General features: G+C 34.1%; 1 protein-coding gene across 1 annotated transcript in view; it reads left to right on the forward strand.

The window, feature by feature from the left end:
• RYR3 (ryanodine receptor 3) overlaps nt 1–17,962 on the forward strand; it is a 243,221-nt gene that overhangs the window by 125,358 nt on the left and 99,901 nt on the right. The window contains exons 35-41 of the mRNA XM_080595279.1: nt 1,141–1,227; nt 1,611–1,837; nt 2,835–3,636; nt 4,104–4,304; nt 4,938–5,040; nt 8,762–8,899; nt 16,379–16,652. Of these exons, the coding sequence (XP_080451405.1) occupies nt 1,141–1,227; nt 1,611–1,837; nt 2,835–3,636; nt 4,104–4,304; nt 4,938–5,040; nt 8,762–8,899; nt 16,379–16,652 (1,832 nt within the window). The remainder of the gene's footprint in view (nt 1–1,140; nt 1,228–1,610; nt 1,838–2,834; nt 3,637–4,103; nt 4,305–4,937; nt 5,041–8,761; nt 8,900–16,378; nt 16,653–17,962) is intronic.

Below are 17,962 nucleotides of genomic sequence, written 5' to 3' on the forward strand. Positions count from 1 at the left end.
ATAAACAGGTCATTTTGATGCTATTATAAGGATTGCTTTTCCTTGTTTTGAAATCTTAACACTAGTAATGTGACAATAACGTTATCCTACATTATATAATGGGGAAATTAAGATAATGTAGTTGTCAAAACAAAACACAGTACAACAACCAAGCACTTCTAAATCTGCAGCACTGTGATTCAGTATGATACATCATGATTTTTAAGACTGGAAACAATTGCTAAATGTGGAAATAAAGGAATTTTTGAGATCTTTTTTAAAAAAATACATTGATTCACTAATTTTAATGTGAAAAAGACTTTAACTATCCTCACAAAAATGATGCACTCTCACCCTCTTATTATGTACCTCTGATTCCCTCTCTATTCAAAGTTTGTTTTCAAGCTTTTTTGTAGTGAATTATTTTGTACAGCATAAAATGTGAACGAAAAGATGTGTGGTGTTCCAAAAAGTTGTATTTTACCCTCAGTCTGTATTAGGGGTGCATTTTCTAGAGTGAGAGCCAAAGTTTACAAAGCTGTAAAGTGGCAGAATTTTTAAGGAGCTGTTTTAGAATGCAAGTGCTGAATTTGGATATGTTTGAGTAGAATCATAGAATCGTTAAGGTTGGAAAAGCCCTCCAAGATCATCTGGTCCAACCATACCCCTACCACCAATGCCACCCACTAAACCATGTCCCTAAGCACTACGTCCAAACTTCCCTTAAACACCCCCAGGTACGGTGACTCCACCACCTCCCTGGGCAACCCGTTCCAATGCCTGGCTACTCTTTCTGAGAAGAAATGTCTCCTGATTTCCAACCTGAACCTCCCCTGGCGCAACTTGAGGCCATTCCCTCTTGTCCTAATCAACATGAATCAACACAGTGTTGAAAAAGTTCTTGTTGTAGGTGTAGCACCACATAAGGAAGCAAAGGCACCTCCCAGTAGGTTAGGTGGGCCTATAAAGATAACTCAGCAAATGCTTTACTGTATTAAAGGTAAACTGCAGGTAGACACTGGTCATCATTTCGATACAGTGTCTGCAATTCCTTGATAATAAAATGTAAAGTACATAGTATATATATATATATTTCATAGCACATTCTAAGAGGAGATTCTTTTTGCCTTTTTAGTTTTTTTAATCTCATTTCTCTTCTAGGTTGAACCAAACACAAAACTTTTTCCAGCAACTTTTGTACAGCCTACGAGCACTAACTTGGTTCAGTTTGAACTTGGTAAATTAAAGGTATTAACTATTTGTTATAAAGATGCTCTTCTAAATCTGTTTATTTCTACAGAAATTCCTGCTGAATTGTATTTGTTTAGTAAGATTGAATTTGTGACAACATATTTTATTAGATTAAAATGTTAACAAATTACTTCTGTATACTTCTTATGTGAAGGTAAATTGTTCAACAAATTGAAGCTGCATTTGTCAAAATAAACCAAAGATATTTGGGGAGAATACCCTTGATGTTTATCACTTTCTGCTTTTTTAAATATGTTTGTTGCAATAACTCATATATTTCTATGAGTTCTTTGCTATTAATAGACTACACTACATTTTGGTATTATGAGTTTATTCATAATTACATGTCACAAAAATAATTCTGATATACTTTGTTTCAGAATACCATGCCTTTATCAGCAGCAATTTTTAAAAGTGAGGAAAGAAATCCTGTTCCTCAGTGTCCCCCTCGCCTTGATGTGCAAACAATTACACCTGTTTTATGGAGCAGGATGCCTAACAGCTTTCTTAAAGTAGAAACCGAGCGTGTCAGTGAACGTCATGGATGGGTTGTGCAGTGTTTGGAACCTCTGCAGATGATGGCACTTCATATCCCAGAGGAAAACAGGTACATTTGGAAGGAACTGCAGTGTCTTGATGTGGAGGAAATGTATTGAATTAACTAGCTGATGTATGGCTATTAGTTAAACATGCCTTGGAGGATCTTAACATTAGCAGGTTTTTAGAATTTTTCATCCTATCTACTATAATATTGTATTTGTGAAACTTAAGTAGGTAGAAGAAGCTAAATAATTTTAATGTCGTGTGACAATGCTTACATACGTAAGAGAAAACATAACTACTTGACTTCCTTTAAAGTTTAAAATAATCTATTAAATCTTTAGGTCTTTAAACAGAGGTTTTCTCAGCTTGAAAAATAAAGAACATGCAAACACCTTTTTGCTGTTTCTTTATATATTAAAAACATGTAATCCATTTCTGCTCCATCTGCTCACAATTTACCTGAATTAATTTTGTTCTTATTGACAAGATCCTGACTTTCTTAGATTTTCATTATTTTATCTTCATAGCAATGATAATAAAGATGTATCCAAATACCAAGTATTGTAATCAATGACAATAAAAATTATAATCAAAAGTGTAGCAGGAAGCCAATTTAAAAGTTATACATTTAACGATTATTTTGCAACTTGTTTTTGCAATTTAATAAGCAATTTTATTTAACATTAATAAAACTAAATTTAAAAAGTAGAGCAAAAAAATACTGTTCTGTGTGAAAAATTAAACAGTAATCTCTAGAGTTTCAGCACTCCAAACACATTACTTTTAAAAACAAACATGCAATTTACTATAACTTCCAAGGAAGCTTATCTATGGTGGCTCTTTTTCCTCCTCTTTTCTATGGAGTGTTAATTTTAAATAGTCTTATTGAATTATTACCACCGTTTGCTTTGGTGTAGTGATACACATGCTAAGGTTAGTCAGTATCAATCTTAATATTAACAGTTTAAACAAGAACTGACAAAAATGTGCAGAGATTATAATTATTTTTATTTTTTAATTCACTAAATTGACCAGTGCTCTGTTTCTTTATTGTTTAACAGATGCGTTGATATTTTGGAACTATGTGAACAAGAAGATTTGATGAAGTTTCACTATCACACTTTAAAACTCTATAGCTCAGTTTGTGCTCTAGGTAACACTAGAGTTGCTTATGCACTTTGTAGCCATGTGGATGTATCTCAGTTATTTTACACAATAGATAATCAATATTTACCTGGACTCCTACGTTCTGGATTCTATGACTTGTTGATTAGTATACATTTGGAGCATGCCAAACAAGCCAAGCTCATGATGAACAATGAATTTATCATTCCAGTTACAGAGGAAACTCGAACTATTAGATTATATCCCGATGAAACAAAGAAGCATGGTTTACCTGGAGTAGGGCTTAGCACTTGTCTGAAACCAGGCTTTCATTTTTCTGCTCCTTGCTTTATTGTGACCAGTGAAGAACATCAGACATCCAGCCCAGAGATACCCCTTGATACACTTAAATCCAAAGCCATAAGTATGCTAACAGAGGCAGTACAGTGTAGTGGTGCTCATATACGAGACCCTGTTGGAGGACACATTGCATTCCAGTTTGTTCCTGTTCTTAAACTAATAGCAACACTGCTCATAATGGGGGTTTTTGATGATGATGATGTGAAGCAGGTGTTAATCCTCATTGATCCAAATGTATTTGGAGATCACAAGGAAGAAACAGAAGAGGGGACAGAAAAGGAAGAAGTTACACAAGTTGAAGAAAAAGCTGTAGAAGCTGGAGAAAAAGCAATAAAAGAAACCAAAGCTCCTACAACAGGCTTGTTGCAGACAAGATTACCAGAATCTGTTAAGCTTCAGGTGACCATTTAATATAAATGCATTACATGTGCTATACTATCAATGAGAAAAAGGTAGTACCTTATGTCTGTTCTTTAGTTTATAATATTTGAAATCCCGAATGTCTTCATTCCAATCTGCCATGTGGCCTCACATTAATAACCAAATTTGATGATGATGCAATTCTTTCTTACTCAAAATAGATATTCAGATAGTTACTTATTTCCGAGGTGTATTTTAAAAGAGAATTAATATTTCTATGTGTTTTGGGAGCATGGAGTGAAGCATTGAGTAAATGCAACACAGTATTGATCAGCATAATAAAACTGTGTACATTTGTCACCTTTACACCATTAAAAGAAAAATGGGAATAAATGTCTCTCATTTTAACAAACAATTTAAAAGTGTATAGTATCCACTGTAGTTTTTCCCTTGTTAGGGTTTAAGATGTTGAACTGTTGAACTTACCTGTGTTTTTTCTATGCTAGATGTGCCATTTACTCAATTATTTCTGTGACTGTGAGCTGCAACATAGAGTGGAAGCAATTGTGTCATTTGCAGACCGTTATGTATCAAAATTACAGTATAATCAGAAATACAGGTATAATGAACTCATGCAAGCCTTGAACATGTCTGCAGCTTTGACTGCCAAGAAGACTAAAGAATTTCGGTCTCCTCCACAAGAACAGGTAATATTAAACAAAAGTTTGAATCTGGAGATTAAAAAAAAAAAAAAGTGCTTTGCAATAAGTATCTTGTTTATCCATGACTTCTAAACTAACATGGGAACTACTAGAGGACCAAAAGTGAGTTTGAGATAAAATTTATTAAGGTGCCACAAAATACTAAATGTCAGAATGCTTATACTTGTACTCAGAATTCAAACTCTAGGCCAAAGTTGGCTTAGGGTTTTTCAAATGTATGGAAAAATTGAACATTGTCATCCAATGCTGAGGAGCTGAGATTCAGCCAGAGCTACAAGAAGAAGAAGAAAATGTGATAATTTTAGTTGCTATGTTGTACTGACTTGAAGTTAGTGACGTGTTGACACCAGTATGTTGGAAATATTTAGTCTTTTCTATCTATATAATCTATATTAAAGATCTCTATAATAGAGAATATCTTTATTATTAAGTATAGCTATATATTTACATCAGTCTTAATTAAAACTTACAAAGGAATATAGCTTTAGTATTTCCATGAGGTGTGTTAAAAATTTATATTTTATGCTAATTTTATTATAAACAAGTAAAGTATAGCTATATATTAGGAAGCCTCTTAGGCTATCTCGTTACCTTAAATATGTTTTAATTCCCTTAAAGATTAATATGTTGCTGAATTTTCAACTGGGAGAGGATTGTCCATGTCCAGAGGAGATTCGGGATGAGCTGTATGACTTCCATGATGATCTTCTAATTCACTGTGGTGAGTGACAAGATGTACTTTTGTTTGTTTGTCTTTTTAACGCTTGTCATCAAAAAAGATCAGATTGATTATAAAAATAAACAAACAATTTTTGTACGTGTTAGATTTATTACTGTTTATGTGGTGATTTTCCTGACAGACTTTCAGTACGTATTACCAAAAATATAGGAGACCTCTGTATTTAAGTTTCATCGTTAAGTATCTATTAAATATTTTCTGGTGTAGTTTTGTTTATATATTGATTTTGGACTCAATTAGCAATAATAAAAGTCATCCAAACAAGGAGGTTGGGTTACCTTAAAAGATTTATATTGGCATGCGTATATAAAAAAGCAGATAAGATATTGAAAGAGCATTATGGCTGTGAAGTTTAGCACTAGCAAATTTAATAAAAGTCAGTAGATGAGAGGTGATGCTGCTGCTTAAGGTGCTGCTGTTTCCTGATGTATACATAACTGTGATGGTCAATCATTATAAAACACTATTGCACTGCAGATTATAGTGTGAGATGCCAGCTTTCTCCACGAGTGACTCAATCTGAATTTCCTTTAAGTATACTCAAGAGTGAACTAACTCAAATATCCTATGTGGGTTATAGAATCACATGTGCATTAAAGAACCACGTTATATGCAATACCAAAAATATTTTGTTAAGTCTCTTGAGATCTTAGTCTAATCAAGGCAATCATGGAATTACTAGTCCATTACTAGCATTTATAGCTAAGTCAGCCAATTGTTACTGCTCATTCCCAATACTTATGCAGTTAAAACTGATATACACAGACTTTTTCGTATCTGCCCCCTTAGTGTTAGTTACTCTTCCAGTGCCTTTCTTGGCCCAATGGTTGATGACACAAATTTAGTTCAAGAAGGGAACAGAGTCATTAAAATGAATTGACAGCATCTCAAGGTTTACGCCAGGAAGAGCATGATAATGGTTTCTTTCTCCTTCCTCGATTTGCTTGAGGTCACTTTTTAAATGTATGCTAATACACTCTGTTCATTCTTCACAGGTTATCCCTAAAATCAGTTCTACCCAGTTCATAGAATTACGTTAATTTAGTGACCAGGAATTAACAGTTTGTGATTTCTGTTTGTATCCATGATTCTGTGCTTGTATTGTTAAGGCTTCTGCTATGATCTTGTGCTTGTCTTTCTGGGTACTCTGTTAAAATCTCCAGCAACCCTCACAGCACCAAGCTGTGATTCCATGATAAGCCTATTACCATTTTTCACCTACCTTAGAAGCCAACCTAAGATGGGTCAGTGGGTTGTGTTTCATTAACTTGTTCAGGAGGATACTGTGTGGGTTTTTATTAAGTCCTTAAGATCAAGTTTTATATCTGTAAGGCTAGCTACTACATTCTAGGTAGAATTTAGATGGGTTTAATGCAATTTGTTCTTGACAAACCTGTGTTGATTGTCATTCATCCTTTATTCTAAGTGCGTGCTAAAAACTTTTTTTCTTTCTTTCTGGCATTTTTTTCCAAGCATTAAAGTGAATAGTCCATATCCTCCTGGCTACTCTTCATTCTTCACATATTTGTGAAGATGTTGTGATCTTTATTGTTTAGTCACTCAGCAATTGAGCTCATCTCTGTTTTTCAAAGGTTATTTGGCATCTCAGAGTTCTCTGAGTACTCCAGAATGAAGACTACAGAGACCTCAGCTTAGTTGGAAATACCTTACTCTATAACATACTTGTTACCTTGAAGTCCCATTAGCTCCTGGTCACTCTTCATCTTTTCAGGAGGTGAAACCCTAGTGATTAAGGATTATTTTTTTTTTGGGTGGGGGTATTTATTTATTTAGCTATCTATTTATTTATTTATTTATTTTAGCATGTACTCTTATTTATTGCATTATTAATTTGTATGTTGAGTGAGATAGAGAATTGAAGATAGAGAAAGCAATCTCATAATTAAAATATTTTAATGATCCTTTGGATCTTAAACAAAGTCATATTCATTACTTTGTACAAATTTAGCATAGGTGGTCACCACAAATAAATGCTCTTCATAATCTGTCCTGACTCAGTTCTGAAAATCAGTACTAAGCAATGTAAGCTGCAGATAAAACTGAGTTGTGCTTGGAATATTTAAACAGCTTTTTAATACTAAGTGTACTTTGGAGTCTAAATGGAAAAATATGTATGCAATCAAGTAATTAAAGGCTGCCTCATAATGAATATACACAAATACTCTGAATTAAAGTTACTCAGGCAGCCTGAATCCTAGCACATCCAAACCGTGAGTGGTTAGTGTTGCCAGCAAAATAATAATTCTCATAATATTTCTTGTGTGTAATTTCTTGACTGAAAACAAAACAAAAGAACGTAAAGCATATTTTATTGCATAATATCAAACTGACACTTGTCTGTTTCATCTGCTGGGTTGGAACTATGTGTTCCAGCGCACAGACCTCTGCCACTTGAATTAAGTGATTAGTGAATAACAATAGTTATTAGGTCAGCTTCTGAAAGCAGCTCTGAGAAGATGGAGCATGAATGACATCTGATCTGGAGAGGTGAATGAGACCCTACCTCCTCTGCTCTGCCACTGTCTTAACTCATCATCCGAGTGTATTTCTTCTTGTCTGTTCATTTCAGATTTTCAGGAGTTATCCTGTCAGTTCCTTTTGCTTCCAGGGCCTAGGTTAGGTTTTTTGGTGCCAGTCTCTTGCATTACTTAACATACTTTTCTTCTTTCTCTTCTGTCTCCTTACTGGCTACGCTTCCCATTCCTACTCCTTCCAGACACCAACTGTATGTAGCTTTTCATTTAGCTATTCATTTTGCCAAGCCAGTCTTATTTTTCTCATTCCTCAAATTCCTTATATCATCTTACATTTCAGCTTCTGGTTCTCTCATTCTCTCCTACTGCCTCTGAATTTTTTCTTCCTAGTCACTTAGTCACTAGTTTAAAACTTTCCCCTTTGTTAGCTGCTAGTTGCATGCTTTCTCCAACCTGATACCACATTTCAGTTGTTTTTTCTTTTCTTAGTTTCTTTTTGTAATACAAGTTACATCCTCCTAAATTAATTCTTTTTCCTCTTCACCAGCTTGTACCTCTTTAGTATCTGGAAATCTTTTCTTTTTCTCAGTGCTAAGAATCACTCTTACTTTGACCAGCAGCCAAACAGCAAAAACTTCGATTTGAGCTCTGCCCAATTAGCTCTGGTCTGAACGGAACCTGCTTAGACATTCTGTTCTATTGCTCATAACACATGTGGTATCTGATCATCATTAAGAGGTGTAAAAGATTTGAAAAAATGTTTGAATAGTTATGAAGCAACATATTGAACTGTAGTAAACTATTTGTAGAATTGCATCCCTTCAGATACATCTCATTATTTGTTTTAATGAAAAACTTCTATAACTAGTATGTTATCTACAAACTTCTGCCTTCTTCCAGTTTTAATTTCAGATAATATATTTATTTATGACTGCTAAATATCTCAACTGAAAAGTTGTACTATATTGTAGGATATAGTCATTTATTTATTTCATACTGCAGAATATAAGCTAGAGAATCACGTATTTAATCAAATATGACTTTGAGTCATATTGCCATCTAATTGGCACTTAAAACATTATTTTTTCCTCTATGAAATTTGCTGATTAAAAGGTTGTCCTGTAGATATTTTGGGGTAGTTTAAATATTGAAGGAGTTCATCCTCAAAGGTTAAGGTTTGTTTCTAATCATTTTTATTATCTATTAAGGTATTCCACTAGAAGAGGAAGAAGAGGAAGAGGAAGATTCCACCTTGACTGGCAAACTCCGTTCGTTAATATACAAAATCAAAGGTCCACCAAAAGCAGAAAAAGTAGAGCCTAGGGAAGAAGAAGAGAAATCACCTAGTAAGTTTTCTTGCTACATACATACTTCTGTGATGCAAGTGTTAGAAGGGTTATATGATTAGCATCAGTTTATTTTCTAATAAAACTAGAGAATGTACTGAAGAGGGAGACTACCTCTTTACTTTCCTTTTGCCTCTTAGAACAATCACAAGCATACTGAACACATTAGCTACATTGTTAAACAGGGATTTAAAATTGGGGGGGCGGAGTTTGGGTCCGGATCATTAATGCTGTTTTTAAAATTTCCATATTAGTATGACAGAAAAGTAAAAAAAATCAATTATGGCACAATAATCTAGACTTGAGCATTCCAAATTGGACTTCTTTTTTTTTTTTTTTTTTTTTTATATCCAAAAACTTTCTTCTTTAGTTTAATTTTATTTTACTTTTCTATTTATTCATGAGAAGATGTATGCTTCTCAGGAGCAAGATACACTTCACAAAATGATTTTTCCACTTCCTGTTCTTTATTATTCTTTATTCTTCTCTATTATAAAAAGGGACAACTTTCACCATGTAAGGTTTTGGTTTGAATTCGAAAATGTGGTATAGCCTTCCGTGAAGTAAAAGCTAAAGTTATACCAGTTTGCTTCTACCTCAGGAATTTCTTATAATTAAGGTAGTGCTGAAATGATTGTTAAAATAAGAACTGCAAGATTGAAGTTCTAGAGCTCTTGTAGGCAGCATAATTTGGAATATTGTGACTTTGTTAGTGACTGCTGAACACTTGTACTACTCAAAAAGGTGGTATTTCTATATCAGGACAGCAGTAGCTTGCCAACAGTTCGTAGCTGGACAACTTACTTTTTGCTGTTCTACATCACATTTATGGTAACACAGAGAAGTTACAGTGATAAATCACATCGCCAGATTTTCCTAGTGGTCCAGACAAAAGTTCCATTATCTTGAACTCTTCTGTGGGTTCTTATGCTCTGCATCTATGTCTGCTACTCCTCTGCTCTAATGCTTCTTTCAAAACTCAGCATAAGGTTTCTGTGCTCTTAGTTTTTAGTTCCTTCTCTTCTTATGCTTTTGTATTAGTGACAGCTCTAGAATATATCTATAATGGAAAACGAACTTGTAATACTGTTTTATAACTCCTTAATGATTTTATCAGTATTATTGTATTTAGAACTTTATGAGAATTATTTTTTTTCAAACTTCTTAATATTTTTGTTGTAGGAAATAAACACTACTGAAACCCTTTGTTTTTTCTTATGTATGTTTGCACTTATATTACTACTTTTCAGTGGTATAAATGAAGGTATTTTAAGAACAAAACTAAAACCTATAATTTTGATATCTAAATAAATATTACTGAATAACTGAAGAGTCGATAATAATAGTATGAGGAATGTTCCAGCAGAGTCAATATTAATGAATGTGTTAAAAGATTAACGGTCATAGATTTATTTCTGTGGCATTGACGTGTGTAGTTCTACTAAGGTGAAGAATTTCTTAGTTGGTTAACCAAATTAAGGAATAATGCATGTGTATTAATTAAGTAATTGATAACTCCATGCAGTCATTTTAGTGATGGAAAGCTGAAAATAGACTATTTCATTTATTACTGGCGTCTCAAAGATACATTGCTTTTAATTAAAGGAAGTGTTAAAATAAGAAAAAGTTCCAGATACCTTTCTGCTAATGTTTGCTAGAAGTGTAAATTCAACTTCTTTCCTGTTTGAGAGCAAAATAGTTTTTTTGTTTGTTTGTTTGTTTGTTTGTTTTTTAAGTGGCAGATGAATGCCCTGCATTTTGAAGTTATCTCAAGTTCTGTCTGTTTAACTGGAGTATCAATTTGCCATTATTATTTCATCTCTGCAATACTTCATGTTGCATTTTGAAAATATATCGTTCTTTTGTCTCTGTTTCCTCTAACAAATTATTTACTGTGGGTGGTTCTGTTGCTGGCAGAGAAAAACAAACAGTAAAAGAAAATGAGTATATTCCTTCCTACTGCTGCTACGTCTTAGGGTAACATATGCACAGAAACACTGCAAAACACTTGGAATCAGAGACTTTTTATCTGAACAGTATTCCTTTGTATGCACATACTCATGCCCTATTCTCTAACGCAAGAGGGATGTTTTTGGTCTAAATAGGCAAGATAGCTCTTAGCTTGCAATTCTTCTTAACCACCTGCCTGAGCATTTTGAGCCTCATTGATCAGCTCATCTGGCTTTCGCTCCCATGCATTGCCCTTGGTGAGTTTGATGTATAGTAAGAATATCTGTGTCTTCTTTTGGTTTTGCTGTCATACATTTAGGGGGTTTCAGTGCTTCCCTTAGTAGTAACTATGTGTGGTGAGTAATGAGGTAAAAAGCCAAATTTCTCCAGGCTTTCCTTTAGAACATATTTTTTTGCTGTGCTTGCTCCTTGCCTTTATGAATCAAGATTTTTTTTTTTTTGCCAGCTCTAAGTTTCTATAATACTGTCCAATGAATATCATGTGCAGAACTGTGCAAGTGACTAGAGGTCGCTCTTCTAACCAACAATGGTAGAAAGTGCTCCTCTTGCACTTGCAGTTTGTTCAGCTTGGCAATAGGTCTTTGTGCATGCCTGGAACCATTAATTTCATTTCAGACAGTTGTTCCATCAAGAGTTGTGTGTGATTAGATAACAAAGCTGTTTTATAACTCAGGATACCTCTTACATGATCTGCCTGTTCTGTGAAAGGATACATTCTGTTCTGAAAGCGTGTTTTGGTCTGCTGTGCCTGATAATAGGTTGTAAATACATTAAATTTTATAATAATTTTATGTGCTGCGTGAAAAAGGTTTTTATTCTCCAGAGACTCATCTGTTAGCAGTGTTTTCTCTTTAATGGTAGTAGGACCTACTTTGTATCTGTGAAGAGTCATTTCTTCTTCTGGCTTCATGTGAATTCAGTTGTTGTGAATCAGAAAGCATTCACTTCTAAAGCCTAGGGGTACCTGGTGTTTGGTCTCTGAAACAGAGCGACTTATGTACCTCATATACTGGAGCTTTGGGTCACAAGAGATGCAGTTGGACAAATGATAGTTCAGTGTCAGTTTCTATAGGTATTTCAGATAATCTTTTCAGGCTGGGGCTCCTCCTTGGAGTAATGCATTACATTAATGTGCATATGGACGTTCATATGCACAAGGAAATCACTCAAAGGACAATGGAAAACTACAAAGCAGTAGCTGAAAACTGAGTCCATGTGTGCACTTCCCTCTTTCTCTTTCCATCCTCTCCCCTCCACAAGGGGTAATTTGGAATTCAGAGAGTGAAAGGAAACACGTATCTGAGGTATCCCAATAAAAAAGTGGTGGTGTGAGTGGCACGTACAAATTGCTAAGGTTGAAATTCTCTGACTTCAAGCATCTGGTCATACATACTTAGAGTATGAGTATTCCTAATAAAGGCACCTGAAAGGAACTAAAAGAAATTTTCCTTTCCTTTAAGCACATGTTCAAGTCAACTCAGAAATGGATTTTTATCTTTGGAGAGGAATGCCAGCACTTTAAACTAGCATTAGCGATGAATTTGTAAAATATACTTTTAAAAACAAGCTAGAACTCGGAGAATGAACAACATATTAGTGTTGATTATGATGATAGGACTTTGTAATTGTTAATATATAATTTAGTTAAGTCATATCTATGGAGGACTCATTATGCATCCTTTAAAGATCATTAAGGAACTAAATTTTCTTGTTAAAAATGGGGTAACCTTTAACAACTATTTTTAGCTTGTTATCTATGTCACTATGCCCGGTACTTGGCTTGCTCCTAAATTCTGTCTGCTGGGCTGCCCTTCATGTCCTTCCCCAAGTCAGAGGCTTGTGGTTTGATAAAAGGAATACTATGCCTTGCAGAAATGATTAAGGAAGGGTTTTTATTTAAGATAGTAGGTGATATGACTCCTTTTTAGTTTTATGCAGGTAGGAATATAGGTCAATACTGATCTTGTTCATGGGTTTTTGGAAATAGAAACTGTGACTGTCAAGCTCATTTAACCATGGCTCTTCAGGTGCCTGTAATTTAAGGATGGTATCTGCTATTATAATATTAATTTTTCATGTAGGACCATATATTTTGAATGTGTATATTTGTTTACCAGTCTCAGAACAGAAATCAGGAAGTAGAATTCACTGGCTTGAAAAAATGCCTAAGTTTATTTCCAGTGTTAAAACAATGAGGATCTTAATGTGGATATATGAGAATCCTTGTGTGAAAAGGTTTAGTCTCTGTTGAATAATATTCACAGCTTGCTCAAGAAAAAAAGGAAGATGCAGTGGTAGATTAAGCTGAAGAGCCATACAGTGTGTCCTTTGAGACTTTGTCCCTTAGAGTACTGCTTACACTAAAAGCACAGAATATTGACTTACTAGTTGTTACTTAAAATATTCTTCCCACTGGCTGTTAGCTCCATTTTTTGTTGCTTGTTTCTTAAACTTTAGTTAGAGAACGTTTGATCACAGTACAGCACATTTATAATTTATTAGTAGTCAAAAAGCATACCAGAATCTTGCTGACTGTCATTGAGAGGATGCTGAAGTCATCACTTCTGATTGTTTCTTAACTATTCTCATCTTTTGGTTGAGTTGCAGAAGATCTTTTTCCTGAAGAGCAATGAACAAAACACCTTCTCCATTTCAGTGTAAGGCAAAAGATGTTAGAAAGGATTAGAAGGGAGAAAACCACCAATCACTGCCACAAGCTAATACATCTAATTAGAAAAAAAGACTCTAAAAAGACAATTGAAAAAAGCCTAAAATAAGATACATAGAAGGCATAAGAACAGCCTAGAAAGAATTAGATTCTTATTTCCTGAGGTTTTTAACTCTAATATCTCTTAAGCGATTAATTATAAAGTTTTTGTCAAATTTTGCAATCATTTCTGGCTTTCTTCTTCACATGAGTTCTGCTGGAAGTCCTGAGAGCGTACTGCTGTTCTTAAACTTTTGGGGAGTGTATGTAAGTGGCTGGGAGACGGAGCTTGGGAATTATCTACTTTTAGGCAACAGAAGCTGAACTGCAAAGTTCTGTGCCTTTAAGAAGTGCTTGGATAAATTAATCCTGGGAATGAGCCTTAGAGACCCTGAGCTAGAAGCACCGTTCATACACTACAGTTGTCAGAGTTCAAGAAGCATTTGGACAACGCTCTCAGATACATGGTCTGAGTTTTTTGGGTGATCTTTTGGGGACCCAGAAGTTGGACTTGATGATCCTTGTGGGTCCCTTCCAACTTGGATATTCTATGATTCTACAAATATGATTGGTAAGACCAACTGTTAAGATTCAGATCCATGTAAATCAATACCTTCTTTCAAACATTGACTACAAATGGATATCTGAGGACAGGCAAGAAGAGAACAATTGGATATGATATTTACTACTTTTATGTTGTTCCAGTGTCCAGTTACCTTCAGCTCAGGAAGCTTCCTGTCTAAAGTGGTTTGTCTTTTTAGATCCCCATTCCATTGTTCTGACAAATATTTGTGTAGTTTCCACAGAGCAAATGTGAACTTTTAGCATCTGCCACAACTTTGGCAGGGAATTTCAGGGTTCTTTCATCCATTATGTGAAGAACCACCTTAATTTCTGGCTTAGATACTGTCTTGTGAAGGGCTTTGTTTGATGGACTCTTCTTGTGTTGGACAAAAAAGTGAGTAGTGGACCAGAACTACATATCAAATTCAAGATGTGACTAAGTAATAAATTAACAGAATGGCATGTTGTACTCTGCTTTAACTATTCACTTCTTAATAAATACTGAATTTTGATTTGATTTTTTTTTGGGGGGGGGGGCAGGAAGTGAATTTGAGCTGATATTTTTATGGATCTATTGACAGAACTCATGTCTGTTAAGAACTCATTGTATTGTTAATTTATTAAGACTGTTTTCCAACTTAATTTTATTTGCAGTGACTTTATTTTCAGTGATTTTAATTACTGTTTTATTGCCAGTTTCCAGTCTTCGTTAGTTCTGCTTTTTTTTTTTCTTTCTTTCTGACATTCAATGAGTTGAAAAGTTATTGGAAAGCATTAGTTATTCTAGGGAAGAAGAGTTTAGTGCAAAAATTAAAGAAGAGACTATGCCATAGCACTGAAAGAAGAAGCTGATTGGAGAAGTTAAACAATGTTTTCAAAAAAAAACTTGTTTAGTATTTTCATTCATAACCTTCCCCTAATAATAGAGCTGTCTTAATGAAATAGAGAATCCATCCCCACAGAAAAAGCCTGTTTTTTAAAACAAAATGTAAGAACTAATGACTGTTTTCTATAAATACATCATTAAGTAAATTGTAAGAGAGAAGAACTGGCAAGTGAAAAGATATCCTGATCCATTTGGTATAAATAATGAGCATTTGTTAGAACAAGGACTGGGATATGTGTTTAGTTTTTAGGTAAAGCTCTTGAACTCAGGGCTTAGAAAAATTGTTTACACAGTCATTGAATATGTGACGTGTAAAACACAGAACTGCTCCAAGCAATATGCGTTGTGTACTTCCAAACAACACAATTTTTTAGAGAATGTATTACTAAGTGGTAGTGACTTTTCCAAAATAGATGGGTAACACAGATTAAATTCCCTATTTTAAATCAGTTTGCTTCTCTGGTTCCTTAGTGTGTATGCAACATCACACAGTTTTGAGATGTTTCCAGGTAGGACGTCATCTTCTTTGAAGATAATAGAGAATCCTTGTTTGAACAACAAAGTAGCTAAACATTCATTGAATGAATGAATAGCAAAAGCTGCTAAAGTCATCCAGTCTTGGCCCTGAATTGGATATTTGATTATTAAAAGAGAAGGAAGCTATCTCATCCTCCTTTCTGGTAGTTTTTTAAGTTTAGAACAGGCTTTTTAATCCCCTCTGGCAAAACTAATTAGCAAGCTCAGCCCACATTCATAAATATTTCTGGTATAATTGGAATCATACTTGTCAGCTGATAAACTCTCAATAAACTAGATAAACTCTTCAATAAACTGAAAACTTAATGATTAGTTTCTGTATTCCAAACTTAAATTGATATTCATCAAAAATACGATGTTTCTTTGACATTTAAAATTACATTAAAGTCATTCCTAATGAAAAGGTTTTTGCACTAGAAAAAGCTCTGCAATTACTTCTATTTTATAAATCTTAATGTAGAAATGAAGGGCAAATTAAAATGTTAAATTTAGTATTTCACTCACAAGGATCATTCTCGGGGTCCTACTGAGCCAAGAAGTTTTCATTGCTAACAGTGCTGAATTGAATTGACTTGAACAATAAGTAGAAATTTCTTGTTTTCCATCTCTCAGGAACATCACACTTACCTTGAAAGATCCAGGAATTATTTTTCCAGTTGAAAATTCTGTTCAGTCTGCTAATGTTCTTTTGCTTTCTTATAACTGTTTTGTTTTGCCTCGTTGTCTGCTGTTATAATATTTTACTGTAATACGTGTTTTTGACTTTTTTGTGGTTGTAAAGTCTAGTAACATTTTCTGTATTTTATTCTTTTAGCTACACTGAAGGAACTCATATCCCAGACTATGGTACGCTGGTCTCAGGAAGATCAGATTCAAGATCCAGAATTGGTTCGGATTATGTATACCCTCCTTCGTAGGCAATATGACAGCATTGGTGAGCTACTTCAAGCTCTGAGGAAAGCATACACTATTAGTGCTACCTCTGTGAAGGATACAATTAATCTGCTTGCTGCACTGGGCCAGATTCGCTCACTTCTCAGTGTCAGAATGGGAAAAGAGGAGGAATTGCTAATGATTAATGGATTAGGGTATGGAATTAACATCATTTTATTTTTGAGTAACATTTTCTGTTATATTAGTAAATCCTTCTACTTAAGATCCTAAATGAAAATTAGTACAGTACTGAAATGCAGATAAATATTAAATATTTCAATTTTTGGTGGAAATTTCCAGTATGGCTCCAATTGATCTCTCTATGAACATTGTCTTTTTTTTTTTTTCCCTGTGAACTAAGGTGTTTTCTCACCTAAAGAAACAGGATTATTTTTACAACAGTGAAGCCTAATGAGTATTTTTCAGATGTTTTGCTGAAGCTTTGTAAATGTATGTGTTTTAGCATAGAAAACTGATGATTTACATCTGTATTGCTGTCTACCACACCCTTCCTAAATTTAAAGCTGACATTAATTTTGCATGCATATGTGAATAGACTTGCTGCTATCTTTCTAAGTGACAAGTTTGTACGAGTAGCTAGGTAGAACCAGCAAAGTGTTGTTGTGATCTGAAAGATTTCAAGCTGATTAGTATTTATTATGTGATATCAATGATAACTTAAAGTATTTGTACAAGACTGCTTATATTATTCTTTATAACATTAGAATTATAAAACCTTGACTTTGTGTAATCCCTGCTGATACCAGATTATGTTATGAGATTACCTCTGTTAAGCACCAGTAGTTTTGTACATGCCTGAATGTTTTATTACTCCTCGTAAGTGAGTAATTGCAGGATTAGGCCAATTAATGTTGGAAGTAAAAAAAAAAAAAAATCATTACTTAAATTTAAATGATATATTTAAAAAGAGAGAAAGCACTAGTTGTAAGATTACCTGAGACCTATGTTTATTTGTCCTTCATCAAGAACATTGAACAGTTTCTTTCCTTTACAACAGTTGTAAGGAACTTGCATTACCTTTACTACTTTGCTGTAAAAATTGCAAACAAGAGTCTCTTCAGCAAGTTGAGCAATTTGTAAAAACACTTTATTAATTAGTATGGGACAGGATTGAATAATTTGTTCTCAATGCTGAGTTTGTGAAATTGATGAGAATTCTAGGAGGGATAAAGAGTAAGCCTTAGAAATTTTAGAAATCCTTGTATCCCCTATGAAAATACATAAACTGTGTTCTGGATTGTGAAACCAATATAGAAGTTCCAGAATGTGTTGAAAGGAGGGTGGGCAGAGTGAAAATTATAAAATATTCCAATTATTTAAGAGAATTTTATGCCATGTTAAATATTCTTCTAGATAGTTCTAATTTTGGAAATATCAATGAAAGACATTTAACTAATATCCTTGAAAATTGAGTCTCTTTAGTATCTTCTACTTTGTGAACTGA

This window comes from Anser brachyrhynchus (assembly GCF_964034855.1).
Source record: "Anser brachyrhynchus genome assembly, chromosome: 5".
In the NCBI taxonomy this organism is placed as follows: Eukaryota; Metazoa; Chordata; class Aves; order Anseriformes; family Anatidae; genus Anser; species Anser brachyrhynchus.